General features: G+C 37.5%; 1 protein-coding gene across 4 annotated transcripts in view; it reads left to right on the forward strand.

The window, feature by feature from the left end:
- The first annotated feature begins 3315 nt into the window (after positions 1–3315).
- Positions 3316–14588, forward strand: part of col12a1b (collagen, type XII, alpha 1b) — a 152528-nt gene continuing 141255 nt past the window's right edge. For all 4 annotated transcript variants that reach the window (XM_044376184.1, XM_044376185.1, XM_044376187.1 and 1 more), the window contains exons 1-5: positions 3316–3529; positions 4342–4453; positions 8854–8970; positions 12341–12484; positions 14158–14208. In XM_044376184.1, the coding sequence (XP_044232119.1) occupies positions 4378–4453; positions 8854–8970; positions 12341–12484; positions 14158–14208 (388 nt within the window). In that variant the 5' untranslated portion in view covers positions 3316–3529; positions 4342–4377. The remainder of the gene's footprint in view (positions 3530–4341; positions 4454–8853; positions 8971–12340; positions 12485–14157; positions 14209–14588) is intronic.

Raw genomic sequence — 14588 nt, forward strand, 5'->3', positions numbered from 1 at the left:
TGAGAGAGGGTCACAGTAACTGAAAGCTGAGACTGAATTATAAGGATGAGCAGTACGTTACCATGCAATGACTGAAGTGGTCTGATGGTTCAGATCTTCTGATCAAATCGAGGTAAACGGGCACCATGGAGACACTTAAAATCAAGAGCTGGTGCAAGGATTTAAAGTGATGTGGTCTGTCCTGGTTCAGGTTCTTGTAACAGTGTTTTGTACAAGACAGAAGCAAACATGCAAAAAAAACCCCAAAACATAATAATCAATGGTTCTACAAGGTTTCAAGATTTAGTTTATTGTCATTTTCTTTTGCATTTTCATACACAAAAAAGCAAAATGCTGTTCCTCCCAGTCCACAGCACTGCAACAACAGATAAACTATCTAAAAATTCCCTTTAAAAAATGATAAAAACATATAAATCCCAACAGAAAAAAACAAAACAAACACTGCATTTAGAGAGAAAAGTCTCCGTTGGATGTTGATTGCTCTTGCATGTTAACGAGTGAGCAGCACTGATGGAGGAGTCATATCCGTTTTACTGTCCAGAGAACATCAGACAACATGACTTACAGTCAGTCCCTTCTACTACCCTGCTATCCGAACCCTCGGTGGTGTATCTGAGCTTTTCCAACTTCAAACGAACCATCACCTCCATCCGGCAGCGACGAGCAGGAGGAAGAAAACTGGATTCCCAATTTATAGAGGGAGACGCTCAAGAGAGATTCAAATCACTACGAGCCAAACCAAAAACTGAAAAACTCTGTTCTGGGTCTTTTTTTTCCAAAAAAACTGAATGAACAAGGGTTGCTGGGGGAAGTTGGATCAAATTCTGGATGAACTTGGGGAAATCTACTTCCAGAAAGATGTAATTAGTCTGTAAAGTGTTTAAAATTGGGTTAAACTGTGATCATCTCCTGACACACAAATAAAATAATACTAAAGAAAAGAAAGGTAAAATAATCATCTAAGACGAAAAAAATACATTAAAAACAAAACCAAGACGGCTAAAATAAGACAGACCACACAAAATATAAATATTAAACGTATCATAAATAATTACAACAACCACACATTAAAAACAAAATGTACCTCAAGGTGCCAAATGTTTAACATTAAAGTTACAATCTTCATCTCTCCCAGCGTGCATGTTGACCTTTTAGTCACTAGAGGGCGACGTTTCCAAAGAAATCAGCTGACACTCAGTGAACTCAGGCATTCATGCCTTTTTAAACCACATGCTCTGTCTTAAACTTGTCCACATGTTAATAATCTGCTGCAGGAATCACATAAAACGTACTGGATGTATGTTATCTGGCACATGTTCATCTATAGATGTTCAGTGCTGGGTGGGTTCTTCCCTGTTGTCTGTTTTAATTTAACTCAGAGTGAAGAAGGAAACAGCCCCCGGGGCCTGCTCTGCTATCAGTCCACACCCACCACAGATCATTTAACACTTTGAAGTAACCGGATGAGTTGCAGCTCCTTTATCGACCCGTGACTATAAACAAACACTCACCAGCTCGGAGGAATCTGCTGCGTAAGGTTCAATCCTGAACCAGGACGATGCAGAAAAAACCAGGACGTGATGAACTGGAGCAGCAACGTTTCAATTGAAATTTGATTTATCACCAGCAGAGTCGGTCAAAGACATGAAGGAACTAAAGGCTTCCACAAACTGCAGAGTAGTTCTGTTTGTTTCCTTTGTTATTATTTAATTATTAAAACTCACTGGTTCTGTTAAACAGCCAAATAGTGACTTCATACTTTTTAAGATTAAGACAATTTAGCATTTCTCTGAGGGGGAGATTATGACTAGTGGCAGATTTGTGGGCTGTTACACATGAATTTGACATTATGATGCACTTTTTAAACAATTTTAGCACAACTGTTAATCATTTTTTCTTTCTTTTTTCCTGTCTTTAACCAAGAAAAGAGTCTCAATGACATTAAAATCTCTTTTTTTTCAAGAAAGACCTGAACAAGAGGGCAACACAAACAGTGTTACAACAACAAATACAAACAAACTAAGACAACTGTCACACAATACAAACAAGTGAGCACCATAAAATGTATAAACAGGTGCTTTACCAAGTTTTTAATACAGATTTTGGGACCTACATTGAATTTTGCTAAATTTAAACAGAAAAAATGAGCATTTAGTGGTTCTATAACCGGTTCTGGGATTAAAGAAATTATCACATTTTTGGGGGCTGCTGTGACAGATTTGTGGAGAACAAACACAAAATGAGAGATTATGTGATGCCACTTGAAAACGTTTCATATTATTATAACCTACACAGTTTTCACACTACATCAGATTTTAGGATTGTGGGGAATTAAAACAAGTTTTGGGATTACAGCTCAAACATTTTGTTGGTTGCTTTTGACAAATTCGGAGACACTAACACATGAATAATGGGGCGTCGTGCTGGATTTGAGGGTTCTATAACAGAACATTGATAGATTTGAACAAATTCTGGATTATGACAACAAAAAGGTTTGTGGCACTGTGCTAAATTTTGTGATTGGGGACTTTTCTGGATTAAACCATCCAACTAATTTTAGGTTTTCTGACGCATATTTTGCTATTTGTGGGATCTGTAACAAGTCTGTGTATCATAACTAAAAAAAAGTTTGGAGGTTTCTCAACAAATTAGTGGATTCTGTGACTCTGACAAACTGGAATGTGATAAATTCTTGCGGTACTATACCAAATTTAGAGATTTAAAGGGTTTTGTAACACATTTCTGACTATGGCAAATGATTTTTTTTGGATGGCTCCTTTGCCAAGATTTAGTATTTGAATGTGGTGACAAGATTAGCAAGTGTACCTCAATGTTCTTAAAGTTTTAAAGGATTTTGTTTTTTTTTTGACACATTCCTGTTCTCACTTCATGGCTTATCAAATCCTGCTCAGGACCCCAGAGACTCTTGTTCCGGCCCTGGAAACCAGAACGATGCATTAAAAGGAGAAAATAGTGACTTGGGGATTAGTTTACTAGATTGTGTAATATTTTCCCATTGATTCACGAAATGATAAAAGGGGGTAAAAGCCTCTGACAGTTTCTCTCCAATGATCCCCCCTTTTCCCGAAAAGCAGATCTGCGCTGCTGTCTCCTTGCGGTCGAGACGCACAGAAGCCCTCCATCACCGGAAAGGAATGCAGAAAACTATGTAAAAGTTTCCGAGTGTGTGTGCTCGTGCGCGCGCGTGTATGTGTGTGTGTCTGCCAGCACTTTCAGAGGTTACACATCACTTTTTGGCCCGGCAGGATGTCGTAAGAGCTCGCGGCGGGGCAGGCAGAACTGGGAGCAGCCCCCCTGTTAAGTAGCAGATTGTGTGGAGACTCTTCCCACTTGGAAAGAGGCTCGCCGACGCGTCAGGACACCAAAAACCCGCGGAGCTCTCTGACTTCAACACCGGACCACCTCACTCTCCCTTTCTCAGACTGGGGTTCTACAACAAAGGCTTAAACCATTTTTTATTTTTTAAATTTTTTGAATCAACCAAAAGAATTCCAACAGTTTCCTCTAGGTCAGTCCTGCATGGTGTTTTGATTTTTTTTTTCGCAGCTTTAGGTGAATTATTTGAGTTCCAGGTGATATCATGACGTAAAGATAATTTAACTTCTTGCCATTTTAAAGGCTATGCTGTTATTAGACTTTATTATCTCTAAAACCCAGGTTCCAGTCACATTTTATTCGGGATAATGCGACAGACGAGTGGACTATTTCTTGGCGTTGCAGTGCGTAATTGCGCACAGCGCCAGGACTTGATGCTCGGTTATTCTGAACGGTGGAAAGACTTTCTTTCAGTTAAAAGTGGTTACATCTGATCAGCAAAGATATTAGAGACTGGATTAGACGCGTTGCAGTGTGCATGCACCAGAATTGAAGCTCTGATAGAAGAGGGAAAACGGAATTTAACGCATGAGAGAGAAGAGACAGATTTGCCTTTGTGCACCTTTATTCTAACAGGTTTACCATGATTTTAAAACGGCTTTATAGTGTAAGAAAATAAGTTTTGTTGTGAATTTATGTGACTTTATCTATTCAAACAAATATGTAAAGTCGTTTAATATTTTAATGCCTACATAGTGAACAGTTTAAACGCGCTTAGGAATAGTGGAAAGAGGATTTTCTTATATTCCTGCCGTGAAAACTGCGTTTTCTGACGATTTAAGCAATTATTTGATCCTAGCTGCAGATTTTAATGATAAAAGTTGTACATGTGTCAGGTGAAGGAGCTTATTCAGGTAGAATAACGGTCTTAAAGCCCCGAGGATGCTGCGGGGTTGCCGGAGCTGATACTGAAGGTCTTAAACGCCTTCTTCGTTCCTCTCGCAGCTTCATTCATGTTCTGCTGAGCCAGAGGAGCTGAAGATGAAGAGCAGTCTGTCTCTGGCGGCGGCTGCCTTCCTGGCACTGCTGCTGTCCTCCGCTCAGGCCCAGGACCAAGGTAAAGCCGCTCCTCCTCCTCCTCATCCTCCTCCTCCTCCTCATCCTCCTCCTCCTCCTCCCTCTCCTCCTCCTCCTCTCACTGTGATCCAACACATATGACTTCAACTTCTCTCACCTCTGCCTTTTCTCTGTCTGCAATGTGTAGCTGCATATTTAGTCTGAATAAAAAAAATCACATAGAGAAAGCAATGTGTGTGTTTGTGAAATGATTTATCTAACTGATCATTTTCCTTTTCAGCTTCGGTTTAACGTTTGATTTTTTTCCCCCCCTCCACTCCAACGATTCCTGATCTCCTCTTGAAGAGAAAACCACTCTCATCTTCAAATATCTGGTTTGAATTTATGGATAGGAGCTTTTTTTTCCCCAAACCAGTAGCACTTTTTTAAAGTGGATTAAGACATGAATGTTACTTGCCCAAAGCAGTGATGTAGCTGAGAGTTGAAAGTATGTTAAAATATGGTCTCCAGGTGCAACCGCTATGAAGAAAAGCTTCATTATTTTGCTTTTCTCCTTAAAAGTAAAGGACTTTAAGCAGTTTTATGCTTCTTTTATGCCACAGATTCACTTATATGAGTCTTGAAATACAGTGAACGATCTTAAAAATTATATTTAAGTGATAAAAACAAGAAAAAAGTATGTATTTTAGCCTCTACTGCATCCCATGTGAGGCTGTAGAGCTGAAATAAATCTCCGTCTGTTGGATAAGTAGGGCATCTTTTCATCTGCAGACAGATGTAGTTTGATCTTTTTTGCACTAGGAGGGGCCCTTGCTCAAACTCTCCTATAATCTATACTGTAGCCTACATTTCTCCTGTTTCAAAAAAAAAAAAAAAAAAAAAAAAAAAAGAAGAAGAAGAAGAAAAAAGGAAAAAGCCCAGACGGCACGTGGCCAAGTTTCCTCCCTACGTCCTTTCTCCTGATGGAACGGAAAGACAAAATATGAGTATCACATTATTTTCCAGAGATTTTAAAGGTTGAGGAGAGGAGAAAATCTGCTCCTCTGAGCCTCTGGATATTCTCTCAAAAATAACAAAAAAAAAAAAAAAAAAAGGAGAGTGCAGTAAAAACCGATTGGACCGTAGAGGGAGAATCCTTCTCTCTCTTCTCTGACCTCCTGTGACCCCCCTTTAATGTCCCAGCTGGGGCCCTCGCTGCCTTTCCAGAGGTCACGAGATCTTAACAGGGTCGTATATATTCTACCGTTTGGAATAGTTTGACATGTCGGGGCCAGATTGAAAGGCTCAAACACCTTGAAGAGAAAAAGACTCTGGACAGGAACGGCTCTGCTTTAAACTTTCACGTTTTAAGTGAAAAAAAAAAAAAAAAAAAAAGAAGCAAATAAAAGCAGATGACAAAAGCCACAAAGAAAAGCTTGAAAGCCTTGGATGTGAGGAGAGGATGATGTGTGTGTGTGTGTGTGTGCTTGAGTGTGTGTGTTGGATGAGAAGTTTTTTTTTGGGTAGTTTTATTTTATGGCCGTTTGGAAACAGAAGCAGCTCCCCGCAACCCGTGAATTGACTCACCAGGTTGGTAGTTCCTCCATTTTTGCCGTTCTGTAACCTTCCCGGTCAAGCCTTGAACAGGTCAACTGGACATGAGTCTCGGCTTTACGACGATATTTTATAATGATATTCTTCACTCCAACAATAACAGATATACCGGTTGGTGGTCTAGTAAGAAACAGAGGCGTAGAGAACGTGTCTTTAAACTCTAGCTAGATCATCTGTGATATGATTTATCTACTTTATGTATCTTTGAGTAATTTGTGTTTCCGCAGTTCTTCCGGCGAATCCGTGCAGCTGTTTCATGAAATCAGAACAAACTCTGGAGCTCAGATTACTTGCTGCCAATATGTGAAGAAAACGTTTCTCCAGCATGAAAAGATTAAGAATTGGATGCAACGTTTCCACCTGTTTGTTACACGAGAATGTTAGATAATGTCTCACTCAGGCGAGTGAAAGTTTGGTTAAAGATTTTGAATAAATTCATAAAGAAAGAAAAGTCTCTAAAACTTGAAAACATCCAGTACTCTGGATAAATACTTATACTTAAAAACTATGGCAATACTAAGTCTTTATTATGAAAGAGTAGATAAACTGTCTTTTTAGTTCCAGATTGTGAACACATACATTTTATATGATTAAGTAATTAACAGACAATAGCAAAATGAAATACTCAATGTTTCATTTAGTGTTAAACCTATTCATAGACAGCTTATTTCTGGTATCTGGTACCAAAAACCAGATGTAGTGTTATTTCCCACAGCTAATTTCTTGTAGAAGAGTTTGAGAATTCAACGCAGGTGTCGTGACATCTCTTTAGGTCGTCCTTTCTTGTTGGAGAAACACTTTTATTTTAAATTTTGTGAACAGACCTCGTTAGTTGCATCTGAACCAGGCTTGTTAGTTACATACTTTAACTCATCTCATTATTAAGCTACTTTAATTTGTTTAAATTTAAAGGTATTTTCTACACTTATCAAGCTTAAAAACATAAAAGATGTCTGTGCATTATACTATTATAGCAAGCTAGATATTCAGGTAGGCAACATTTTTATTTGCGTTCGTCTATGATCTAGTTTTTCACCCCAACCTGAAGAATATCATTTTAAAATATTAAAAATAGACACATAACCTGTGGCCCCCCTCGTGTACATGGAAACTTTTTGCCCGTTGCCCCAAGTTGTTGTTAACAACTTTTCATGTACACATGCATGACCCTCCATGTCAGAGATCACGATCTGAACTTTAATCTGTGTGCACTTTTATCCTGTTTGTTAGTTTAAGTCACAAAGACCAGCGGTTCTTAAACTATGGTCCAGATTCCTACAACAATTCTGGTTGTTTTAACTAGATGGTGATTTGTTTTTGCTAAAAGTAGAAGAAAGACTCTGTGATAACAAGTCCTAGAAACACTTTGGGTCTGGAGATGAAATATTTTAAGAACCTCTGGTGTAGATTTTTGGGAAAAGTGAGAAGAAAAAAGACGTACACGTGTCTTGAGTGGCACGGTGTATTCTTTTATGAGGTTTGCAATGGAGACGGTGAAAGTGATCAATCAGATCTTTATCCATTGTATAATCAATAATGCAGAATATAATCAGATTTGTGTATTTTTGTCAATTCAACATCATGAGTTGGATTGAGGTCATGGACAATCTGATGGATTTCAGCCGGTCCATGTTGTAGTTTGTTAACAGGGCGGGAAACTTTAAAAACCTGCTGGTTATCTGTCAAAGTCACCTGTATGGAAGCAAAGAAATGACGAAATAATTGAGATTTTTACAAGCGACTTACTACCTGAATTTGAAATGTATCTACAAATGCATACAAATGAAATTTAAACACCAATAAGTTTACAGCATTTCATTTCTTTACTTTGAAAACCATTTATCTGAAATTCCAGATTTTTTTTTAATGTTTGTTTTTTGTTTTTTTTAAAAATTCAGACAGAAAATTAAATCGTCCATTATTAAGAAACTGAGATTAAATTGCTCAGATTTCACTGGACATTTTCAGATTACCAAATTTAAAAAAATAAATAAATAAATAAATAAATAAATTAAGTTGCTTTCTTGGGTTTCGTTACTAAGAGATCAAAACCTGATCGGACAGAGGTTTGATCAATTCCATTAAGGCTCCATAAAGATTGATTATTCTTAGTAACCCCAATTTGAGTTTGACATCCTGTTTGGCTTTCACCAACCCAAAATGAGCAACGTCATTTTTTTGGATTTGACTTCTTACGATTTGATTTTTATATCCAAAAATGACCAGTTCAGTCTGGGAAATGTGAATACAATCTTTACTAAAAATACTGAACACAAGAAATCCAATGATTTAAAGCACAAAAATTCAAATAAAAAAAATTCATAACGGGAATTAAAACTGCCTCAGATTACATAGATGGTTTTCAAGGTAAAATATTTCAATGCTATAAATTCATTGGTATTTAAATTTCATTAAGTACTCAGTAGTGGTTAAATTTTGCAAGTGGGTATTTAGTTGCTTATAAAATTCAAATTGGCCTTTCTTTGTTTCCATAGACACGGTTACAACCAAAATTCCTGCCCTGTTTGTGTTTCCTTCTTGAATGTAGAAGGTAGTGTCGTGTTGTTTTGTTGTGTTTTTGTTGTCAGTTTGTTGTTGCTTGAGTTGTTGACTGTGGCCACTGGCCACACGAGCTCAAACCGAGGTCATTTTTTTTTTTTCCTCCAAAATGGCCTCCCTCACATCTGTAGTTTGGTTTTGTCTTGTGTTGTTTGCTCCAACAGTGAACTTGTCTAACTTCATCCTGGAAGTGTTGACTGTTGGGGATAATCCTTCTATTATCAACAATATAATACATCCACCTCCTAAAACTGCAGGATTAACTGTGTTTACATTTTCTCTTCACAGTCGACCCTCCATCAGATTTGAGGTTTAAGATTTTAAATGAAAACACAGTGCAAATGATCTGGACCAGACCACAGTCGAGGATACAGGGCTACAGAATACAAGTGACCTCAGACACAGGTGGGTGCTCATTAAACCTGCGAGTTCTGTCCTGCCGAGCTCATAACATTACGAGTGCCATAAACTCTCCGAGACATCACTCTGCCCGGCAAGACTCAACAATCCCTGCAATTATCTGAAGATGTCTGCAGACACATGTTTGGCTCCCGGAGCGCTAATGATAAAAGCGGAGGGGAAAAAAGGAAAAACATTATGTTTGGATAAGTGTAATCGTCAGCTGCCAATTCAACCAACACTCCCATGGAAAATTGTCAGTGTTGGTTTAACTCAGGAGTGTAGATGTGACATCCGCCAGCATTCATTTAACAGCTTAGATGGTTTTGAAATCAGCTGCCTTAACACTTAACTCAAAATTACTTAAACTTAATTTTACTAAAGCTGAAAAATCACCATTGAAGTTAAATATACAAATGGGGACGTTTCTAAAGCTAAATTATATGGCCAAAAGTATACCGTAGGGTCCAAACGTGTGAGACCACTTTACCCATTTACTTGAATGGGAAAGTCAGACTTTTGGACCACTTTCGTTGGACATAATTTTGTGCACTTGTGGCCTTGTAATTTTTTCATGGTTTCTAGGCCCCTTTATACCAATGAGGTTTGAAATTGATATATTAAAGTCACAGTGAAATTAGAAATTAGAGCAGCTTTAGCTTCAGTAACATGATGTATTTCCAAGTGAAATGGAACATGTTGGCAGGGCTTTATGCCACATTCACATCATATGGGATGAATGGAAAAGATGAGAAATATTGTATATATATAATAATGTTTATGCCTTGTAAGCGTTCCCATCTTCCGACAACTCAGGACGGTTGTATCATTGCACAGTTGGCCAAGTGAAGGTTAAAAATACTGTGCACTGATAACATAACATCATATCAATCAAATTTTGGGTTTAATCACCATGAATGACTACTCAGTGAGCATTTTCCCATTGAAAAGACATTTAAACAATGGCTATGGTCATCGGTGAAAAGACATTCAAAACAGGTTTAAAAGTTTTTTTCACTGTCTTCTATTTGAAGACATCGATTAAACTTTCACATTTAGACCATATTTCACCAGGATTTGTAATACTGGCTTTCAACTGAGAAATCTGGATGTGTTTTTTTTAGTTTAGGCTCCAAAATGACGATAGGCTATTATTTGCACATTGTAGAGGATGAAAGATGTCACGATCGCAAATCCTGGTGAAATATGGTCTGGCGAAGGAGGTTTCCCACGCCAGCTTTCAAACCCTAGTCTTCCAGACCATGTACAACTACGCTGACCACCCAGCCAAAACTCAGCTGTACCAGACACACAGACCTGCAGCTATTTATACCTCCGGTACACAGAAAGTTATTTGACATGTTTTTTTTTCTTCCTAAAAACAAACAGTTTTTAAAATATTTGTACAAAAAAAATACTGTAAAAGCCCTCTATTTGTGCTTTTCCTAATACCATATTTGACTCCACTCCTACTATATAGATCCATATTTATGACATTTTATATGAAGTATTAATGTTAAATGTGTTGCAATTACGTTTTTGTGTAGACCACATTTAACCAATCAGTGCAATATGACTTTGGAGAAATAACTTCATACTAATCAATAGCGTCTTTCTTTGAAGCTACAACTGAACAAAGTATCAAAATGATTAAACAAATTTGTGTTTTGTGACATGTTGATGTTGGAAAAAAGAGGGGTGTAAAGAAGTTTCAGACCAAATATCACCCAGTTTTCAACTAGAAATCAGCATTGAAATGATGGTTGGTGCTCACTGGGTTTGGTTTACATGAGGTGTTCCTGCTTGCTTGATTTTCTGGCACTTCCATGTTATGAAGTGTCAAGTCGGATATATCTGAGCTTTCAGAAAAGTCAGTTTACCAGTCGTAATTATGACTTGGAAATTGGCGTGAATGTTATTTACAAATGGGAATCAAGATGAATATTGTTACATTTTAGACAAAAAGAAAGTGGTAAAAGAGACATTTTGATGTAAAAATAGTCAAAAATTATTTGTTGACACATATTTAGCATCTAACAGGAGATAAATTAATAATAATGCACTAGAACCTGTAAAATGTATGTTTTGTTTCACTGTGTCTTTAATGATACAGCATGTATTTTAGACAATAGTGTGCTTCCAACTTTGTGGAAATAGTTTGGGAAAAACCCTTTCATTCTGCAACACGATAAAACCAGGAGCCAGTTAGCGCCAACAGTTTGTAAGTTCAAACTTAAGCTAATTATAAAGTGTTTACTAAGTGGAGGTTTACGCATATTTAACTTAAAACAAACTAGTTCTTATGTAGAGATTAGTTGTCCCTTATTATTTACACTGTCTAACTTCCAGGTGTAACTGTTACGTATTGTCAGCTAACTGACAGCACTAACGTTAGCTTGCTAATATACAGTTTGACTCGTTTAGATTGAGGAATGATTGTATCTGACATGACATATGAAATGCTGTTTATTAATTTAAACAGAATTAAAATTACATTTAACAAACTTCAAAATATACCTCAAATTACATACTGTAACGTTACGCCAACAACATTAGACTAAATGACCAAATAACGTTGGTTAGATTAGATTAGCTTAATGAATACTAACTAAAACACTAATTTTACGTGTGTATGTAATTAAGTGTGTTAATTAAGCTTAGTTTATTCTCTAACTTTTGACAGGCTAACTGTTTTCCCCTGCTTCCAGTGTTTAAGCTAAACAACGCTAACCATGAATAAGCATATTTACCAAAATGTTGTTCTTTAAATGTTTGCCTGCTTGCTTTAATGTAATGAAACTTTGAGGGTGATATAATCACCTCTATCTTCCTTTATTTCTAACTTTAAAGCTAGTTAGTGTCTTTTGAACTATAAAGGCAATTCATTACATTTATTTTTATCAATAAATAAACAAAAAATAACAAAATATTACTAATTGTGAGTACAACTGATGGTATAAGGAGTTATTTAAATCTAAATTTCATGGGTCTTTTTACATTAATGACTCATTACCATGGTAACTTGCGCACAAGTCGTTAAAAATTCCTGAATTAATGGAGCCTACATGAATAAATACCTTTAACCCATCTGATGTAAACCCTTAATATTTGAAAATGATATTTTTAAGGAATAATTACTCTTGACTTAATGGAGGAATTGGAGGGATTTCAGGGTTAAAATAATATGTTTTGGTTCATAGTAATGCGGAAAGTTTTTATTAAATTAATTCATACTGTTCTTGCTTACACGTCTCTTTCAGTCCTCGGGTCAACAGTTGGAATCAGGTTTTTCTGAAGCCCTGTTGTGACTCTTGGAGAAATGAAGTAATGCAATAGTTTCCTAATGGCTTCCCTCTGACTTTTTGCATTCTTGTAGAAGAACCAACAAAAGAATTTAATCTGCCTGCGTCTGCGACTAAGACCGCCATCTCAGACCTGAGTCCAGATGTGGATTATACCGTAACGATATCTGCATACATTGGATCAGAGGAGAGTCTGCCCATTTCCGGCCAGATCACAAGTGAGTCACCATGTCCCTCAATGTGTGTGTGTTTATGTGTAAATTAGCACCAGACCTCCAACCAAATGCTAGTAAAATTTGTCTGCAGCTGGTCAGGTTTGGCAGGAAGACACCTCGACCTGCTCCGGTCAAAAAACTAAACCGGATTGTAAGACAGCTGAAGGATTTTTTTAATGAAAGTAACACCAGCATTTAAAACAAAAGTGTGAAATTTCACGGCAAAAATCACCATGATATTTTAAAACGATCTGTGGATTCGCATGTGGGGGTGAAGAAAATCTACACAAAGTTTTTGTGTTGTAAATTTGCCACTGCCCAAAAGCAACCAGTCTTGACAGTGTGGGCCTGTGAGGGAGCAGAGTGCCATCCATGTTTATTTAACCTTCTCTATTGTAGTATAAACTGCTCCACAAAAGAGACATGCTGTACAGACGCTAATGAGACAGGAGTTGATAATACAAATACGTCTTTGTGACAGACTAGCGGTTAGCTCGCTAGCTTCCTAAGGAGTGTGGATTACTTTTGCTATGCCATTCTCTGGTGTGACCAGGCCTTAAGAAGACTTAAATTCTCAAAAAACTGAACCCTGATTGACCGACATCTAATTAAAAATTGGTTAAGCCATTTTTCAGCTTAGTGTGGAGACAGAAAACATTTATCATTTTAAATTCAAATTTTAAAAACATTTGAAGAGAGCCATCGTCAGACTTCAGCTGTATTAAATGTTAACCAAAAAATGGGTCAACAACATGGAAAGTCCTCAAAAAATTGGAAGTTTGAACGTCCACATTTCAATGATAACTGGACAACCTTAATTGGCTCTTAAAGATCATGTGATATGATTCTTGTGGTGAAATTTTTTCTCAACTGCTGTTTTCAGGGTCAAGAATGAAATTCAAATATCAATCCGTTGATTTGACAGTCAGTTGGGAGGTTTATTGCCTACAATATATAAAATAGAGACAACTGCAAACAGACATAGTACAAAGTCATCCAACATGACTTTTAAAGGTGTTTGCAAAATAATCACCTCCCATGGGGCCCCAAGTTAAATATAACTTTCAAAGGAAAAAAAAATCATTCTTTGATTGAACTGCTAACAATTCATGTCCATATTAAGGGATCATAACTGGCTTCATTTTAAGGGATCACAAGCAAAAAATGTTGGGAACAACAGATTTAGTTGGTGAAAACAGCATAAGACGGCAATGCTTTTAATAATCTAACTGACAAAAGAAAAGACAAGACATGATGGTAAAATGTATAGAAAATGAGCCGTTACTGCAGTAGATGGATGGCAGCATTTTGGTGGGGACGCCTGCTTGGTACCGCTGCATTACGATGATCTGAGAAACCCTCCGTAGCTCCGGAGATTCCCTGGAAATCTGTCAGAAATGATGACATCAGCCCGTCATCATTTGGGAGCTCATTTTGCATGTCCATTGTATCAACGAGGAGGAAACGTTGCACAAGTAACCCTCAGATGAGAAAATATATCTCATGTATGGAAAAAACAAGATCTGTTCCAATTTGAGAGGTCTGCCATCTGTTGAAAAGAAACAGGGACAGTCACTGACAGAAAATGACATTAAATGAAAGAGATGGGTTTTTTTTAGAGGATAAATTGTCCCTAACTTTCATAATAACATAACTGTATTGTTTTTTTTTTACAGTTGAAAGTGGCAGACCACCTCCCAGGAAACCAGACCCTTCAGACTCAGTCAGTAAGTCCTTTGTTCGTTTATTTTAAATAAGAATTTAATGATCAGGTTTCAGCTAAGATAATGAGTCGCAATCATTCAAATCGCCGCCATACCTCCTCGACTTTTCCACTTTTTGTTCTCGAACTTTTTTCTTCACTGCTGGGCGTCATCCATCAGTGTGAGCTCAGCAGCGAAGGGAGGCTCCTACCACACAACACCCCATTGTATAGCAATAATCAAAATGAGGCCCCCATAAATCTCTGAAGTATTCTGTCATCCGTTTGGTCCCCTGCCGGCCAATTATGCCAATGTGGAGGAATCTGCACATGCTCAGTGTGGGGGTCGTAGGTGGGGAATGAGACTGCTGTTGGAGCTAAGGGAGCTGAGCTGAGAGGAGCCCA

This window comes from Thunnus albacares, chromosome 16, assembly GCF_914725855.1.
Source record: "Thunnus albacares chromosome 16, fThuAlb1.1, whole genome shotgun sequence".
In the NCBI taxonomy this organism is placed as follows: Eukaryota; Metazoa; Chordata; class Actinopteri; order Scombriformes; family Scombridae; genus Thunnus; species Thunnus albacares.